Source organism: Dreissena polymorpha, chromosome 6, assembly GCF_020536995.1.
Source record: "Dreissena polymorpha isolate Duluth1 chromosome 6, UMN_Dpol_1.0, whole genome shotgun sequence".
Classification (NCBI taxonomy): Eukaryota; Metazoa; Mollusca; class Bivalvia; order Myida; family Dreissenidae; genus Dreissena; species Dreissena polymorpha.
This window is the reverse complement of record NC_068360.1, coordinates 103,521,600-103,541,809: the sequence shown is the minus strand read 5'-3', so window position 1 is coordinate 103,541,809 and position 20,210 is coordinate 103,521,600. Positions and strand designations below refer to the sequence as shown.

The following is a 20,210-nucleotide window of genomic DNA, read 5'->3' as shown; positions in this document are numbered from 1 at the left end:
AGTATCATATATACTTACCAAACGATGCAAAGATATTACTTTAAACGCCACGTAACATATGAATTCTTCAATATTGATGATGGTCGTTATTACTACTTTGGTGTAGAAAGTTGGATAAAAACTTTATTTGAAAACCAGCCCCACCAAGATGTCGGTCAGTTTCATTCAAGCTTATATAGATGGTTGCCGCTGTATAAGAGTTCTGGTGTTTAATTATGGCCAATTTGTGAAGACTTATTAAACCTGCTGTAACCAAGCCATCTATAAGTGTTTTTATCTCGGGAGATAACAATACATGCAAGTGTGGCAGAATACCTTGAACATTTTGCCATGGAATTCGAAGCCCTGTTTCAAAACAATGTACACTTGTGGAATGATGCTGAGATCAGAGCTGTGTTTTTCATTTTCTTGTGTGATTTGCGACGCTCAATCTAAAGAATTTATTAAGCAAATTAAAGGTCACAGTTTCTATCACTGATGTGACAAAAGTGTACATCATTGTGTGTGTAACGGAAAGTGACATTTCCGGACACAAACTGTCTACTTTGAATAGATATATCATTTGATGAAATGCACGATACAATGCATCATACTGATAAGTCACCATTTCACATTTTACCAATTGGTGTGGTTTCTCAGTTTCCCATATATGCTATGTATTTGGTATTGTTAGGCGTTGTTAAAATGTTGATATTAGGATAAAGGGGACACTTGACCGGGGTTGTCGTATAGGCCTAAGTCCAATAAAACGGATGTCAGAGAGCTTGTTTAATTTGTCGGGACATTTGCCAAGAAATTTTTATATGAAGTCACGTATGCTGGATTATTGTGTGAGATTCAAACCAAAAGAGTTTTGCCAATTCTTGCTTAACACTAGACCAGCATCTGCCTCCTCAATTGTAAGGATATTTTATGTTATTGTTTATAAGAATATTAAAATTGTCCAGCAGTTTATTTTGTGATGCCTTCATAGTATAGGCGCAATAAATTTTAGTTTAGTTTGTGCAACAGTTTTGTGAGCTGAATTGCAGATACATCGTTGTTTTTAATTTTCATGGTTTATTTCACTTGCCTTTAGATGTACGGACCTTGGGCCAGTTTGAAACAATGTCTGCGATTGCTTTTGTAAGCGTTCTTGCAAAACTAAAAAGCATAGTTAGAAAACCTACACTGACATTACAACAGGTCATTTGCAGAATAGCTGAAAGTAAAGGAAATGTGTTTGATCTTTAATTCATAAGTCCGTCTGCAACCTAAGACGGCATTTAAAAAAAGCATAACCATGGTCCAATTACGCAAAGGTATATACATTTTTTAACAACTCACATTAAAGCAATCCATTTTCCTGACATAATTTGCTTTATGTTTAAGTGGAATAATTGTATACTCATTTATGACAATGTTGGCATAATAAGAAATATATTTACAAAAGCAACAAATGACAAATATGCTGTTCATGAATTGCTCACTTATTGAACCATTTTTTTCAGTATACAGCTACCATCTTCAGACTGGCGAATTAACCATGTTAAAGACCTGAATGGTTTTTGTTTGAAGCATTATTAACTTTTACTTGTAAATATGTACGTCTGCCATTAGATGTTGGATTGTTTGTTTTTCCCTAATTCAGCCCTACTCATATTACCATGGGCAATGATAGTTTCAGGCTCATATTATTCCTGATGTTTTTCGGTTTGTTTGTTTGTTTTCGTGCGTTTTGTTTTATGTGATTATTTTGATATTGCCCCTTTACCTTAACCAAGGGAAGTAGTTTGTTACTTCATTGTTATGTCTGAGCACACAATTTTGCATTTTCATTTTAAATACTGTGCTTTAATGCATAAACATGTGGATGTGGTAAAACAAGTTTATATACTTTTATGATAAGAGGACAAATAATTTGTTATACCCCTTAGGATAACTCGCTAAGGACATTTTTTTTAAATAAAACTACATTTAAGGTGCTATTTCTTATATATAAATAAATGGTACAAATTAAGAATAAAAATGACATCCTGGTTAAAACAAGTAAGTTTAATGCAAAACAGTCATTTTCTTTATCATTTGTGTGGGAGGGATATATCTATCCTGCGCTCCTTAGAGGAGATAAAACAAGACCTGCGGGAGATTAAGACAGTGTTGACTACTTTGACACGACGCATGATTGGCCAGTGGGGATCATGGAACGTACAGAAGGAATTACCCTTCCGGTGAAACAAATGGAGGATGTTGAGGACGTTGAGAAGAGGCTTTGTGATAAAGCCACATTACAGATGGTGGTATTTACAGTCGGGCTCGTGTTTGTCTACGTAGAATAATGTGTATGAATTCTGCTATCTCTAAGTTGTCAAAGCTGTTACCTACAAAAATGTTTTCTAATTTTTGAATATATTTCACAATATATTCAATGTTGGGGAGTCCTCTGTCACAGGCATGACCAAGCGACTAATGGCGGGGGTCCGTGAAAACCAGTTGGCTATAGGTTTCAACTGGAACTTGGCGCCGAAAGATGTCCTTTCAGTCGCTGAAGCTGTGTTTAAAAATGTGCTATTCTGGTGACTTAATCATTTGAATTAAACCGCCATACTATTTAAGGGTCTAAGACCGTTTATCAAAATTTAATAGCAATGGATACTTGAAAAGTACAAAAAAGTCTTGTGCATGAAAAAGTAAGTGAATATCCTGTTTTAATAATTTAATGTTCTGAAGATATGTAATGATCAATTATATTCCTACAAATGTATTACTCCAGAAGCTGTCCAGCGAGTGTATCCAAACACTACTAACAATGAGACCGAAGTTTTCATCAACGAATGGCCGCGAAATGCTAGTGACCGTGAGGTCATCAGTCATCAGTCATGGCTGAAGAACATCCAGATCATTTCTAATTGACTGATAAAATCCCACAAACCCTAAAACTCAAGGCAAATTGTGTACAATAAAGTGAAAAATAAAGTTAGCACATACAAAATCAATGTTCATTATTGCAATAGTCAGTATTTCAACGCTAAATGTGGTCAAGTAACATAGTTTTAACAAGATACAAAATGCTCTCTTTTGTTCTTTGTGGGCCAATATATTAAACACATGTTCATGTACTAAGTTAGTGTTCGTGTGTCGTATGAATATATATTGTTGCGGGAAATTACAATGGAATATACTGAACAACAATAAAAATTAAAACACGCATTTTAGACCTCGTTTAATCTTTCACCATATCACATTTAGCATTGGAATAGCGGTTATTGCGATAAGAAACACTTATATTGTATGGGTTTACTTAAATATATGAATTAATTTGCGAAATATTCGTTGATTTTGAGTATTTATCTTATTTTAATTGTGTAAATACTTAATTACATTTTATGCGGTTTGTAATTAATATCTTAACGTGTACAGTTTAAATAATGTAAATTGTAGGTCATAACCAGTACTTGTATGTTTAAAGGCTATTGCTATGACCAAACGGCAATTCAGTCTGCTTTTTATACTTCATATAAGTGATCTAAATGAATATATTGAAACTAGCTACTCTACATAATTTAACGCAATTAGCAAAAACTAGCTATTTCAATGCTAGTGTTCCCTATTCGTAAACTGAAAAGTATTTTCATCATCAGAATACACAATGTTGTCCCGATGTTCAGTGTTCTTCAATATATATGTAGTATTTAAAAATGTTATTATGACAATCTGTTGATATTTTCTTTCAGTGCTTCCCTTTCTTTAGCAAAATTTGCATAGTGATATGAACAATCTTGATTTTTTTACTATTATATGGGTTTAAATGAAAGCAATGATGTTGTCAAATATTAATTTCTTTAGCCGAATGTTTTAACTTGAAGTCACAATCTAAATTTGGCGAATATAAGACTTAGCACTGCCCTTTAAGATTGTCTATTGCTCTAAATAGTTAGTTGAGGTTAGATTTAAGATAACAAGCACAATTATACACTAATTATGTTATGAATTACAATTACTTGCCCTTAATTCCTGTTTAATTCAAGTGTGTTGTGTGCTATTATACTTGCAAACATACATTATTATCCCACGCCAAACGCGGAGAGATTTAGAATTGGGATCATGCTGAAGAGACATAACCATTCACTGTCTTAAATAAGAGTTATTGCCCTTTGTTCTTTTGTATGATGAACCTTTTCGATGCTATATCTCAGATACGCTACAAGATTTCAACATGAAACATCATGGGTGTGTAGATAACAATAAGGAGAACTATTATCTATTATTACCCTACACTTAATGATTGTATCACGGGTTTTGCACCATTCCATTTACAAAAATCAATTGGCGGGGATATCAATTTAATGATTTGTGTTATATATGTTGTGTCCATATCCCGATGCCATCATTTATATACTCAGTTTTTCCAAGTTACGATAAACTTTAGACAACTCTACCTATGTTTTATGACGGACGAAGATTTTGGTATTTTCAAGACATTTGCAATTTTTGTTGGTGCATTTTTCCCGTCGTCAAGTCTCTTCGTGATGTCGAAATGATTTATACAAAAGTATCCAGTTACTACATCAATACATTTTAATGGTTATTTTTAAACAGTTAAAATTCAGATTTTTTCCTTTTGTATTTATAATTTAAAATAAACCAAAAACTGTATATGGTAGAAAAAAAATGTAATTACAATACAGAATCATGTTTGTGAATTACTCTTAATTGTCCGTATACATGCTTGTTTGTTTTTTCAGAACAAATATGTTGTACATAAAATATGATTATAAAAAATTTAAGAAATTCTAAGAGTGTTCATTGTAATTATTTATTTATTAAGGAGATGCGAATATCCAGTAATCCGATAAAGGGCCGACTTAAAATCTTCCCCATATTTAGGCCTAGCAAATGACAGTGGGCATAAAGATAACGGTCAGCGGTCGTTGCCGATAACGGGCCTTTATTAGAACGAGATCGGACCGTCGGCGACCCGATATATGCTTTTTAGCTGGACTGCTCCTATTAACATCGACCAATGTCGTAATGATTTAATAACGATTGCGATTTACATGTACTCTGGTCGTAATTTGAGAAACTAGGTCGTTACTAAGGGATGACATGTCGTTAGCATAAAGGTACGTTGTCATAATTGCACGACATGCCAATTGTTCCCGAGAAAAATAATCAAATATATACACCAATTGTAGAGCATCTCATTACAAAAATGTTCATACACAAATATTGAACTACATGTTAACTATTTTAATAGATAATAAATTTTCACATAAATTTGTTTATTCTTTGCGTATATAAACTACACAGGTCCGTTATTTTGAATAGTGCCCGGTAAAGATGGGCGCTTATCAAGTCAGCGGGCGCTATACAGTATAGCACCCGCTGACTAGATGCGCGCGAATCTTAAAGTGCCCACTAGAAGGTTACAATTTACTAAACAATTTTGGAGTGCAATGATATATTCTCTAATTTGCTAGAAGGATGGAGACTACATGATACTTTGACAGATGGCGGGAAAACCCATCCACTGGTACCAAGCCGGTAAATAGCAATCTCTTGCACGACGGTCACATTACATTCACCTCTGTGTTGGGCTCAGAACGGACTATTGTTATGAAAGCGTCTCATTCATGTCATGATCATTCCAAGCGTTCATCATTGAGGTTACAGTATACTAGACAATCTCTTGCACGACGGTTACATTGCATTAACTGCATTAAAGAAAACCATCTCATACCATGATATCTTATATCAGTCTTATTTAATTATTATAAAATTGATATGTTTTTTATGTTAAGAAACCAACATACATAAATACGTCGAAACAATGCCTAACGTCACTCAATAAAAAATATGTACAATTGTTTACATTTGTAAAGTGCGTGGAATTATAACATCTGTGTAAATGGGCAATAAAATAGTTCCAAAGAGTTGCATTAAAACTCACAAGTTTTTGCACGATTTATCGTACATTTAAAAGTCTTAATTAAATGCATGCGATCTTAAATATCCACACAAATATACATTGCATGCGTTTGTTCGGTTTTAGCTATTTGGTAGACAAAATGGCGTGCCAAGCCTTATGCAGAGTTGTATGTGAGAGCAAGGAACGACGACTCTGCGTGGAGATTGGGTAAATAGATGACCGTAAAACAGTGACGTTTATTCGCGTCAAGTGCTTTCTTGCACAACGCATGCCCTATCTTTTTTATTGTTCAAATCATTGCGGCTTGGAATGCTGGTTGGTTATGGGGGTCTCTATATGCAAAAGTTTGACTTTATTTTTGTTAAAGTTATTGAATTTGTGTAGGAATTTTTTAGTATACTGTGACCTAAACTAACTTTAGGTAAAAATGAAACATCATTTGCAAGTGCAAATTATGACTGGGAAAGCTGATTTTGGTAATTTTTACGCAAAAGAGAAGAAAATAAGTGCATTAAATGCATGAATTCAGATTATTTGACCTGGATTAGTTGTTTTTCAAGTTGACCCCCACCCTTATATAGCCGAATTAGGGCTAAATTGCTTTCCGACTTAAAATCAAAGGCATATTGGTTGACCTTGTAGCGTTAATGTGCTACATGAAATCAGAATTCAACGCCAGGGACTACGTTATCCAGTAACGCAACAATAGCTTGTGCGTAAAGCATGAACATTCAAACAGAACCTCATTTCACTGACATGGAATGGCAGATGCTTAACTGAGGCAGCCTTCATATTTAGTACAGTCGTGAATTTAAACAAGCTTTAATATCACTTCATATTGTTAATAGAAATACACTTACAATACATACATGCATGTTTGTGTTTAAATTCTATATTTATTTCTGTTATATATTTTGACTTTTTCAGTTAGAGGAATGTCTGCGACTTTATTATCATTTATACAATCTAATAAGCATATGTATGATGCTTAAGGTGTGAAAGGCTGTCATAATCAGGTTAACTTGCCGTCGTGTAATTACCCGTGCAGTTTGTATCGATAGTTCCGCGTCCTGACACGTACAGCTCGTGCTTTGTTTGCAGCTGAAGTTAGCACTAAAAAATTGTATCTTTGTTCCTGTTCCTAATCATGTATGCAGTACAGCTGAGTTGATTTGCTACTTGTAACCCTACAATTAGCTTGTTTTGTCGTATTGTTTTCTCACAATATGCTTACAGTCATGGTTCCGGCTTAAAAGGATTTCGCACCCGTCTAAAACACACGATTGTTGTAGAAAGTGTCCCTTTCATCATTGACCTTTGAAGGATACTTTTTTTACAAACTTTGGCACGTTCGGCAACTTGTTTTGTTTTTTATTTGGTACATGCTTCTCTTATATAATGATTTAAGGGCAGTATTGGCCTTATTCGCTTGTCTTTGCATAGAAAGGTGACATGGATCAATGATATGTGTTTTGTTGGGAATTCTGCAGGAAGCTGTGTCCCCAAAAGAAGCACTAGAAACCACTTTCAGGACGCCTGCATTAATCTGAACTGCCGTTCTGCGCCTGTTACAACATGGAACCTCATTGCTCAGCTTATAATGCTTGCCTTCATATGTGTATTTTGTTCATTTTAACCTTTCCTTCCAGCCTAAACCCCACAAACGAGCATTTTTTCTTTCGCTTGGACACGATTCCCATTTTGACTAGATTTCCACTATAAACATAATCAAAAGTACTTATTTTGTGCTCTCAATATGAAATCATATATTCCCTTGAACCTCTAAATGAAAGCTGGCAATGCATATTGACCATGTGCTGCAGTTTAAAGGCATCCATGACATTATATGCTAGAATATGACATTGGCGGCTGGTAAATAAATGGGCAGCGAGCGACAAGGTGCTTTCAAGATTTCACCCTTTTATTGGTTTGAAATGACAAATTATTAGAAGCTTATAGGTGTCAACACTTCAAAATATCTTAAATCTCTAATTTTGACTGATTTGTTTATTGTCTTGGATGAATTTGGGTTGTATTTGTTTGAAATTGACATTTTTGGGGTGATTAGAAAAAAACACAAAAAAGACATTATCAAAATTGCTTAGAGTTAAAATATCTAACAAATTCATTCTTATCCAACCACGCATAAGCCCCACGTGCATGTATATTTGGTTTGTTTTGGTATTATGTTGAAGATATTGAACACAGCAACTTTAAATCTTAAAGGGGCATTTTAGCTTTATCAGGCATATTATCGCCTTCTTCTGAAAGGAAACACCCGCGTGTGAAAATATTATAAACAATGGCCAAATGGACAGCTAATCCAGCCAAACTTAATATATTGGTGCAATATGCAAATACTTTGCAAAAAGACACATTTTAATCAGGATAATTTCTCCCTTAGGTTACAATATACTAAACAATTTTGGAGTCCAATTCTATACTCTCTAAAACATGAACATCTTTTATAAGATGACACAATTCTCTGTAAGGGCTCTTGTCATGACTTTATTTAAGAATGATTTTTTGTGCATGTCGTAGGTAAACATTGTCGTTTAGCAAAAATTCACTCTTTTGCTTAAAGGTTGGAGACTACATGATACTTTGACAGATGGCGGGAAACCTCATCCACTGGTACAAATCCGGTAAATAGATGGACGTAAAACAGTAACTGTTTATTCGCGTCGAGTTTTTTCTTGCATAACGCATGACCTACCTTTATTATTGTTTAAATCATTGCGGCTTGGAATGCTCTTCAAGGAAAGGTATGGTGACGGGAGTCTCTATGCGCAAAAGTTTGACTTTATTTTTGTTAAAGTTATTGCTTTTACATTGAATTTGTGTAGTAAATTATTTAGGTTATTTGTAACATTTGTGCAAGTTTTACAACGCAAAGATTTTTTGAGTAGTGTTTCCTTTGTTTACAAAAATGTCACCTGGTGGTGGCAGATTCTATATTGTAAATTCTTGTGTTACATCGGTACATTTTATTAATAGTAACTGATAAATATTGATAGCATATATATTGTGTTATTTATTATTTATTTCTATTGACATTTATCTGAACAAAAATGTTCGGTATAATATAAGAAATATATAACCTCACTGATGGCCTTTTTGCAGAAAAGTGAGCAGCCAAGCAGCCCCACATAGTATATGGACCGAAGCCGAAGGCGTATCGTGGTTCAAGTTGTATAGTGTATCGCATATTGATAATTCAATTGCATTTTTGTTAACCTTATTTAAAGCAACCAAACTTGTTGGGTAGGAAGGGGTCTTAAACATATAACGGTTAAAAAACAAAAGTACAGTGAATTTTCTACCGTGGAATATAAAAACGTGAAAATTGACAGCGTCATGTTATAAGGAGTATGGTATGCAAATACAAATGTTGTATGTTGAAAAGTGAAGAGGAGCACATTCGGATATTAAAAGGAAAATTGCCTGCAAGTTTGACTGTAATGGCGGAAAATAAGAAGCTGCACTGGGCATATAGACAGACATACACGCAAATTGACGAACAAACGAACGAACAGAGAGACAGAGGGTCATAGAGACCGACATACAGACAGAGAAACAGACACACAGAGAGACACATAGAGAGACAGACAGATATACAGAGAAACAGACACACGGGGAGACAGACAGACAGGCAGAGAAACAGTCACACAGGGAGACAGACATACAGACAGGGAGACAGACAGGCAGGCAGACAGGCAGGCAGGCAGGGACAGACAGACAGACAGATAGACTGACAAACAGACAGAATAAAAGACAGAAGACACGGACGAACAGACAGACCGACAGACAGACAGAGAGTTATAAAGAAAGATATACTGAGCGACATATAGACAGATAAAAAGACAGACAGATAAACAGAGAGACAGAGAGTTATAGAGACAGACAGATAGACAGAGAGACAGACAGACAAACATACAGAGAGTCATAGAGACATACATACAGACAGAGAGTCATAGAGACAGACAGACCGCTGGACAGATAGACAGACACAGACAGACAGACAGACAGACAGACAGACAGACAGACAGACAGACAGACAGACAGACAGAAAGACAGACAGACAGACAGACAGACAGACAGACAGACAGACAGACAGAGAGTCGTATTGACAGACATATAGGCAGACATAAAGACAGAGAGACAGACAGAGATAGAGAGAGAGAGGCACACAGACAGTCACACAGACAAACATACAGACATACATTCAGACAAACGGACGGACAGACGGACGGAGGGACAGACGGACAGACAGACAGACAAAATGGGTATATTTTTGACGATAATTTGAAGAAGGCTTTACGAAGATTTGTCGAGTTATCCGAAAATGAAAATAAGAAACATAATGTTCAAGATCTAGTTCTATAATTAAATATGTATGTGTCAAATCAAGGAATCTTATGAACATTAACGTACAGCTCGTATGTTGTAGACGCATAATCTTAAGTTCAAAACACGGTGTTATAATATCGAGAGTATTTCAACCATTTAGCACACGTACATATTATCTAAATATACATGATAAAAGGGTCAAATGCCTTGATAAGGGTCGTGTCAATAGTGCATTATCACCGAAAATCCATATATCTGGCATTTATATTAATTCACGAGATTGTCAATAAAACAATCGACATTTACCGAACGACGTATCTGTTGATGTTGTTTCGCATTATAATCACCTGAACACGAGCCACATGGAAGAAAAATTCAATAAGTTGAAATGTTTATCCCAAACAATTCACGGGATTTCTTGTGAATCTTGAGGGCAATCATCAAATTACGGAATAAATTTCACGTCGGTTTGCTTCACAGAAACGCAATACGAAATTCACCAGAGAAAATAACCATCTATAATTAGCGAGCACAGTGCAAAATCGTGTTTTAGATTATTTTTATTAAAGTATTGTACGTTGTCGCAATAAGAAGCGTAGCTAAATCATTTAACAATCTGCTGTAGCATTCCAGTGTTTTATTAAGATTCAGTTTTGATAGTATAACATATGAATCGATGTTTTAGTTGACTACTTTTACTTAAAATGTAACTGTCGTATACAGTTGTCATCATGATTGCTGTTTTATAAAAGTGTTTGTGAGGTATTGACTTTTTAATGTCAAGACACAACACATAAGAGAGACACATTGTATACAACAGTATACAATTATAATGTTTGCGTAACAGTTTGTAATTGTGTTTTATTTGTAGCGATAGACTCATTCACGCACTAATAGTAGAACTAGTAAAAGCAGTCGCAAAAGCAAAAGCACAGTTCTAGTAAAATAAGTAGTCGTATATGTGCAATTATTTATGACAGGAATAGTTTAAGGTTCGTGTTTTGTTTTAATATATCATATTATCAATATACAGATTTAAACGTTGATCAATCTTACGAAAACACAACACACACGCCAAGCTAACATTATTATATGAACTGCATTTCCGAAGGTGTTGGCGTGTGCACTGTGATTAAAATGTCTAGTTTGAAGTGTGTCGCTGCATTGAATTCGGATGTTTTAATCAGGTTCTCTTGGCGTTGGGAATGATTATAAATTGATCATATACGCACATACGCTGTATGCAGTGTCAACATAATATAGATATGAATGAATGATATGCATGATGTATATGCAATATAGAGAAAACTAGTCGGTGCCGAATAAAGCAAAGTTTATTTTGCGAGGCTTAGAAAATCTGAACCACGAGCCTTTGCTTTATTCGGCACCGACATAGTATTCGATTTATCACATCAATTTTCTTAATCGTAAATTATTTCTTTAAAAATAGAATAGGAAAATCGAACTACACGGAAAATCCCAAAGTTATTTTAAGCAAACATTGTTTTATTATTTTAATCGTGCCGAGCCTAATACATTACAAAAAGATCAGTAACTAACCTGTTTTTCTGTTTATCATACCTCTACGTCCCCGATTTTTAAGAAATAATGAAAAAAACCCACACTAAAAATTTGCAGCTTTAGCGTGAAATAACATGCATTGTGTCGTATGACGTGTTAATAATGACGTCACGAGTACGCGCACTTAATATTTGTAAATAATGTTTTTTGCTTTTTGAGTTGCATTATGTATTAAAAATATATTACATCTTGGTATCAAATTGTTTGTTTTGTTGAATCTGATTCGAATTTACTAAAAATGATTACTTTATAGTTTGGATCCGAGTAATATGCCTATTCTCCGCCGCGCGTGACAGCTATATTTCAGCACTGCCGAAATAGAGGAGAATTTATTCCACAGTGGCTTTTTTCGACATGCATGTCTGATGATGGGATAAAAGATAATACAAACGATTGCGTGTGTTTATTACTTTATTACAACTTTTAACAAATACTTACTAGTGTGGGTAAGTACGCTATGTATGTAGCGTATAAGCTTTTTGTCTTTTGTCATAAAGACGTTGTACAAGACTATGGAATGGTAGACGAACCAAATATAGTCCTGCAATATAGACTTATATGTATAAATAAATGCAGTACTACAATTCATACAAAACACACAATTCACACAAAACAATAAATGTAGTGTTCAAACGGCAAGACACAATATATAAGTGTTAAAGTTAATTGTACAATGAATATATGCATTGAATATCTACACTTTACTTATCAGTTAACTATAATGCTTACATTATTATTTACTGACTGCCTTAACAATATTGTATATGCAATATATCCAAAACCAATATAATTATACGTGACTTTCATATATTTTCACTATTTTTATCCGTAAGATATTCATTTTGCAATCATCTAAACAAACTTCCTTCGACGTGATGAGTGCATTTAAAATGGATAAATTTAAGTACTTTAAATGAATATAAAAAATATTTTTATTAATACATATCTAACTAAAACATTACCTATTGTTCTCTGCACGCATATATATTAAATTTACTTTCGATGGTTTGTTAACAAGAGTATATTATTATATAACACATTCTCGACATTCTGTTGTAAACATGATTGATTTTTTTCGTATTACCAAATAATAGTTCAACTTGCTCTCGACTGAGGCTATATAAATCTTGTGCCAATTCTATTATTGTAACATGACAGCAAATAAATAAATAACGGTGAAAAAATATCAACTAAATGAATATATAATTATGTTTCATTGCAAAATTTAAGCACACAAAAGCCTTTCACTCATCTGCGAGAAACTCATATATTGTTTGATATAACTGAATCATTAAAGGATTCATCGAACTAATGTGTTTGCGTAAGTGAAATACAGTTAATTCAATTGATTGAATGTCAACAAGCTGTCATTATTGTCTTGAATGCGAGTGTAATTATTTATATTCGGTCTGTTTACCTTTTACAAGACTAAGTCAACAGTCCTTTTGAAGAAGTGAATATTATTGAAGAGCTCACATTATGCCTTAAGGAATGAGCGTCATAGTGCACTCTTTAAGTACAATGGCTCAGTATATTCATGTGTATGATGCACGTTTTTATATCGAAACAACTTAAATCAAACATTCCATTTGCCACCTTATTTTAGCATCCATATCTACACTTGATAAGCCGTAAATCTTGTCTGCGGACGTCTTCAGACAATTTGAATTTTCAAGTATGCTCAAACCGTGAACATAATATCGACGTGCTTTCTAATACACGAACTTATTTCAAATAAAATAAAAGGTTTGATCACATCATTCAACTAGGTTTAGCTCAACATTCACATGGAGCACCACCAAAGCCCTCATGGCGGTATCGGTGCCGTCTTGACCAATGTTCACATTGTACTTGTACATTGCATGTTTAAACAACGTCACAATTGCATTTTAAAACAGGTCGGACTGAGGAAGAAGAATGATTTATATGAGCCTGCCAGAGGTACAATTAGACAATCATGTTTGTACGTAATGTCATATCTAACAAACCCCATGGTATAGGCAAAAGCTCTTAAATTAAACCAAGCTACTACATTTTCCATTTGTTCTGTCTCTCCTTGTATAAACCGTTCGTAATTCAGAACAATATTATTCGGAATTTGTGCTATACTCGTGTACTCTTATCGGTATACCCCAATTATTGCTTATACATGCACTTTATGTCAGTCAAGGGATAAGTCGGCAGGATATATATGCGCTACATTTGCACCTTCATAATTTTATAAATAAATCTTACACGGATTTAACAGGTGGTCGCTTGTTTAAGTGATGTTAGCTTAATAGCATTTAACACAAATAAATACGCATGTGAAACGAGTCACTATAAGGATTTAACTCAGGTGCATTTCCCCCCAAAAAATCACTGTTTTCACTTATGCCGATTTTCAGAAAATGTATTGTTTGTTAAATGTAAACAGTGCTCGATCCGCGCACAAAGCGTAAATTAGGTACGCATTTTCAATGGGAATACCTGCGTAGCGATTTGACGCCATTAACATATCATATAATGCATTTGATACTTCCAATAACTGCAAACGTTTCAGTTTTTTTTCAAATTCATCACATACCAATTGTAAATATTGATTTTGTTTGTACAAATGGAAGTACGTGAATATCTGGTAATGGACAGCGCCGGCAATAGTAGTAATTTAGACGGTTGGGTTTATTAGTATGTATTGGAGAATACAGTATCTTCTTGTAGTTACAAACATAACATAGGACAGTTGTGTAAATAACTGCTTGATAATGAGGTACACTTTCAGCGGTGGTTCAACCTGTTTGGTTGTTACGCGTGACAGAGTACAGCAATATCCAACGACATTAATGAAAAGGGAAATTTCATTTTTCTGCGTGCAGAATAACTGTTCAGAAAGTATTTAATCGCAATAATGGTTGAACTAGCAACACAACACTTTAATTAAATTATTGGTTTGTATTGTACATTTTTCGAATTGTACATGTATTTATTTTTATAATTTCGCACACAATTTCACAATATTATCCAATTACACAGTTTTTACTTTAACATATTTTTGTCCGTTCTTTATTCATGATTAAAATTTCACTTTCTAGAGAATCATGTGTCTGTATTATTTTAAAGAGATACAAAATAAACGTTTTACCGAAAAACATATAGAAGGCGGTTAGGAAAGTAAACATGCAAATCTGTGAACACACTAGTAGAGTTAATTAACTAAGTAAATCAACAAAATTCCGAGAGGCGGTAAATTTACTGGCATATCGAAACAAGATCCACAAACTTAAGCAGGTAATTTTAGATCTTAATTTATTTCTGATTATTATATACATGTGTAAATGTGTTATATATTTCCGCAGGTTAACGATTATTTTTTTATTTTCCTTAATAATATTCAATGATAACTGATAGTTCAGTATATTGCACTGATGAGCATAAGTGATAATAGGCAATATTCTATTAACACACATCCTTCCGATGTCAGCAGATGTGATTTTGATCAGCAAATATGATCAATTATATTGGGTTATATACTATAGTAATGTTAAATACATGCTTGTCTAAACCAGCCTTGTCAGATATTCTTTCAAAGGTACTTGGGATAAATAGTAAATCATTAGTTACTAAGCGTGTCGTTTTATAATTATCACATGAACTATTCAATGCAATTTTAAATTACCATCCCGATGCCCGATATTTGTATGCTTCAACAAATTAAAACGTACTGCAATAAATTAAGCAACACTATTTTAATGAGGTCAAACTGTAGATGCATGGTAATCTTAACGTCTTCGGTTCAAGCAATATTTAAAGTAGACTGATATATGCTAACCATCATAAGGGGTTAAGGATGAATGTAAACGTATTCCTCATCACCACACAACTGTCCGTTTCATGATAGTTTGCTATCCTTTAAAATACTATAATGTATCCATTTCATCCGTTGGTAAATTTGTTTTGTCATAAATCTTAAAATATATATATCTGCGTTGGTATCATCTGAGTATCTTTATCATTAATTACCGAAATCAATAATAAAATGATGTTCGTATCTCAATCTATATGTTCATTGTCAGATATTGTCCAAACAAGAACCACCACTAAAACACAAAATGAACAAATATGTGTATTGGCTTGTTGCGCGCTCTAAACAACCAGTCCAAAAACAGAGTGCAAGGCGTTGTTACACAACGCACTTTAGCACGCACATAAGTTCAAGACAGAGTAATACAACACATAGCTATGACAGACATTCGTACCAATTCTGCCAGATTGTAGATGCCCGGTGATATAAACACGGGGGAATATAAATTTAAACACTTTTTTTGAAAATATCTTACGTTAGTTCTCATTTGTAAAATATAATATTAAAAGTGGTTGTTTATGTAACGTAACTTTGCTCTCGATTGCAATCCTTTCGCAATTTGACAATAACAAGTTCACCTGAATCGGACTCATCTCCAGCAACGACTGGACGCAACTAGTCCATCGACTATCGACTTCATTTATTCCAGAGATTGCAACAGGTCCTAGCAGATCGTTACAGTTATTGCTTTAACAGAGCACGATCTGATCACAGTTGAACGTGTTAATCATTTTATGTTTTGAGCCGTTTTAAAACGAGTAACACGATTGACAATATTAACAATATTTACTTCAAGATTTGATATTACCCGATAAGATCTGATAAGTTCACTACCATAAGTTAACGATTAAGTCAACGATTTAAGCGCAGCATAAAGTCCATTGAATTGATTTCTCAGTACTTAACGTCGTAGTGTGTACATTTGACGCTCTACTGGTCAACCTGTGTTCAATACACACATCCAGTGCATTTTTAGTTGATGGTCCCCACACATACACATGTGATGTTTAAAAAAAAGTATATAATTTACTCCTCATGGCACATAGCCAAAAGGAACGAGGATAAATATAAGTTAAACCTTTGTATCTAGATAGTAAAGCTTTAATTCAAAAGTGTTACCATTCTTTGTTCTTCTATTATGTTAAAAAGGGAGGAGTGTTGAAACAAATTGCACATATAGACGCGGATGGAGATGCAATAGTTCGCAATACACAAACAAATTATTATTCATGTGTCGGGATGACCAATTTTATGACGACTTACACATCTGTGATATTTAACAACAATATCCTCCCTGTGTTTGGAGTTTTATGTCAAGCAATAGAGCCAAACAATATTCCAAAATCACTATGCAACTTGAACAAAATTTGGTGAAGATGTTACTTTATTTAAATGATAAATTTCCGCTTTATATCATTCAAAACCATGTGATCAAATACATAAAAAGCACATGATATAAGCAACACAACTTGACGTGCTTGTGTTTAATCGCATCTTATTTCATAGTTACAAATTAAAAACCTTTCGGCGAAGCTGTCCCTGGATTTTAGCCTATCTTGATTTAAGGTTATTAGTTTTGTCTTTTGAAATCACGATAACTGACTGTTCGGGTTGTAACTATGTTACCTTCAATAAGCGGATACAGCGGTTTTACACCTAACTATTGAAGGACTAGTAAGGATTGAAGTAACAACTTCAGGAAAGGCATAAGTGTTGTGTTTATAAACAGTTCTACTGGATGAATTTGGTCAATGTGGAACCTTCAGTCGATGCATCCACGCGACGCGCACGCAGTTCCACGAGTGGACATTTGCGGAGCCCGGCGTAGTTACACCAATCTCAGCCCGAAGAAATTGTTCTCTTTGCAGAACAATAAAACTCCACTGATCTTGACAGAAATTTCATCTCCTGCCTCTAACTGTACCAAAGTATCAATCTGTGAACTGAAAACGTAAGCGTTATTGATGTTGGGATGTTTTCGTATTTGAATAGAAGACGCAAGTTCTATGTCATGATTAATCTTGACATTGTATTTGTACATTGCATGTTTAACCATCATCGAAGTTGAGCTGTCGTCGGAACCATCTGGAACGTCGTTGCCGACAGTTAGACTCAGAAAGGAGTATATGTTGTAGGTTCCGATGAGAGGTACGATGAGTCGACCGTTTTGGTACCTGACTCCGTATAACATGAACGATAATGAACTGTCATGGTTCCAACACTTTACTTCTGCCGTATGTTCCATCGAATATCCAGACCCGATATGTTCTTCTGAAAATTTCATACCCAACGTATGTTATTCTCTCAGCAGCAACATGAAATATCTGATTTATTATTGTTTGTATTGTTAAAAATTGTATAAACTTAAACAGAATTTTGCTATCGATGCCATATTTTCCACATACCAGTGCCAGACGGAATTTTCATAGCTTTCCCGATGACTTTTCCAATCGGTTTCGTACTTGGGATGGTAGACAACATGTCACTTTTTACAGCGGGCTTATTTTCCATTATGACTGCAATAATTATACATAAGATATATCACATAAATACACTACGTATCATGTTTAAAATTTTGGTTTGAGAAGAAACTAAATAACTATCATTTCAACCGTGAGGAAGAGTCGCATGAGCATTCAAACACAATAAAACTACTAGTCCTTACTTTATGAACTAATTATATAAAAAATCTATATATGACTTCGGTGTTTAAGAAAGTACGCATCATCAACAGTGAAACGTCATGTCCAGTTTTTAAACTATAAAATAAAAGAGGTATCGTAAAATATTATGTATAACTTGCTTAAAGACACGAACCAGTTAAACAGTGTATCCTGTAATTATATATATGTATTCAACAAATGCACCTTAAATGCCACTCGTCATGCCATCTTGTCTGACGTTCCGTGTGAGGACCTCATTGTAGCTTTCGGCGCAACTCTGTCATCATAAACGAGTTCGTATTTAAAATTGTCATATTACAATAGCAATTGCACTGTAGTTAATGGCCTTGCATGAAGTATCGATTTGGGTAACAGTAATTGCTTTCAAGTTAGGAACACTGTATTCCAGTGAACGAAATAAACGAAAACCATACTGTCAATACTGTATCGCTTATGAGTAATCATCACATGAAATCGACGTTTTTATAATTTTTTACACACGACACGTGATCAAACGATTAAGATGCGTTATTTTATCTTGGTAAAAAGTTCGTTGCAACACGCTTAAATAAGGTTTAACATGCATGACACTATATATACTTGTATTAATGTGAGAGAGCTTGTCTTGTTTTCCTGTGCACCTTGTTAGAACATCGGTGGTGGTACCTTTGTTTTTCTTAAGTATTTAATAATTGACCTTATGTTTACCTGTACTGAATTATAGTTCTAATATTTAAATATATTCAACTAGGGTATTTAATGGCAAACTTCACAACATAAGAAAGAATATGAGAACAAGTCCATGTAATGCATTGATAATCAACATTCATTAAATGCTCGTCAATACCGCTGTAATTACAAATTATCACAATTTAAAATAAAATAAATTGATGTTAACTTACTTTATCCAAAATAGATGTCACTGTTTCTGTGCACACAACATCTCCGTCTATCGTACATATGTGAGTTTTCCCCTCTACTGGTTGTGTAGTCGTCTCGGTTAGTACCTTAACCCTCACCGAAAGCAGCACAAAAAGAATAACACCAAAAGCCAACGCTGCCCACACCTTTAAAGGTTTATTCTTCAGTCGATTAAAAAACGTTTCGGACATCATGATTGGAACGAATTTCATTACTGAATGTGCGTTTGAAGACAAATCATAAATGCGTATCTCGATTCAGCTATATATATAGCCGTCTATATTAAGACATGATTGAAAACTATGCCGTTACATTGTAGTCATAAGCAGAGAATAAATAGGAATGTAATTTTCCATGTATGCCTACGTGTATTTGTTCAGAACACAGGCGTATAATTAGTGAAGTGTGCATATAAAAGATTAAGTTAGCGTAAAGAGCTCGATATGAGCAATTGCCATCTATATTAAGGTCCGCCATCTTATGTCTAGTGTTATGCGCCGTCACTACTACTACTACTACTACTACTACTATTTTTATTATTATTATTATTATTATTATTATTATTAGATAATTTAAAATGGAATATCATGACAGGTTTGATTTCGGCAAGCTAGGGTGAAAAATTCAATTACGAGGGTACTTATTATAAAAGCCTTTTTCTACTCTAGAAGTCACGTTTTCCTACTCTAGAAGTCACATTTATGATTAAGTTTTGATGCAATAGGGTAAGAATAATTAAATTGACAAAATATAGGTCATGTTTGAATCTGTTGAATACCACCAACGAAACAACATATAAGATTCAATTTTGAAAAAAAACGCTATAATGATTATCTTGAAAATATATTGGCCAAGTTTCAATCGGAGTCAAACGTAGATCAACATTTTTATTTTTTAGAAAATCATATTGCCTCCATTAAAATCTGCCAAAAAACTAACACGAACG

General features: G+C 34.2%; 1 protein-coding gene across 2 annotated transcripts; it reads right to left on the bottom strand.

The window, feature by feature from the left end:
* Positions 1-16,974: 16,974 nt before the first annotated feature.
* LOC127834622 (uncharacterized) lies at positions 16,975-19,521 on the bottom strand. 2 transcript variants are annotated; one of them, XR_008028028.1, is made up of 4 exons: positions 19,246-19,521; positions 18,548-18,620; positions 18,086-18,196; positions 16,975-17,951 (listed from the first exon to the last, which is right to left on the bottom strand). XR_008028028.1 is itself a non-coding variant. In XM_052360625.1 (2 exons), exons 1-2 carry the CDS (start codon positions 18,189-18,191, stop codon positions 17,509-17,511), a joined length of 549 nt encoding a protein of 182 aa, XP_052216585.1. In that variant the 5' UTR covers positions 18,192-18,536; the 3' UTR covers positions 16,975-17,508. The 2 variants fall into 2 exon arrangements, 1 of the variants encoding a protein (XP_052216585.1); XM_052360625.1 differs by lacking the exons at positions 18,548-18,620; positions 19,246-19,521 and having other exon boundaries at positions 18,086-18,536.
* Between the last annotated feature and the right edge of the window lie 689 nt (positions 19,522-20,210).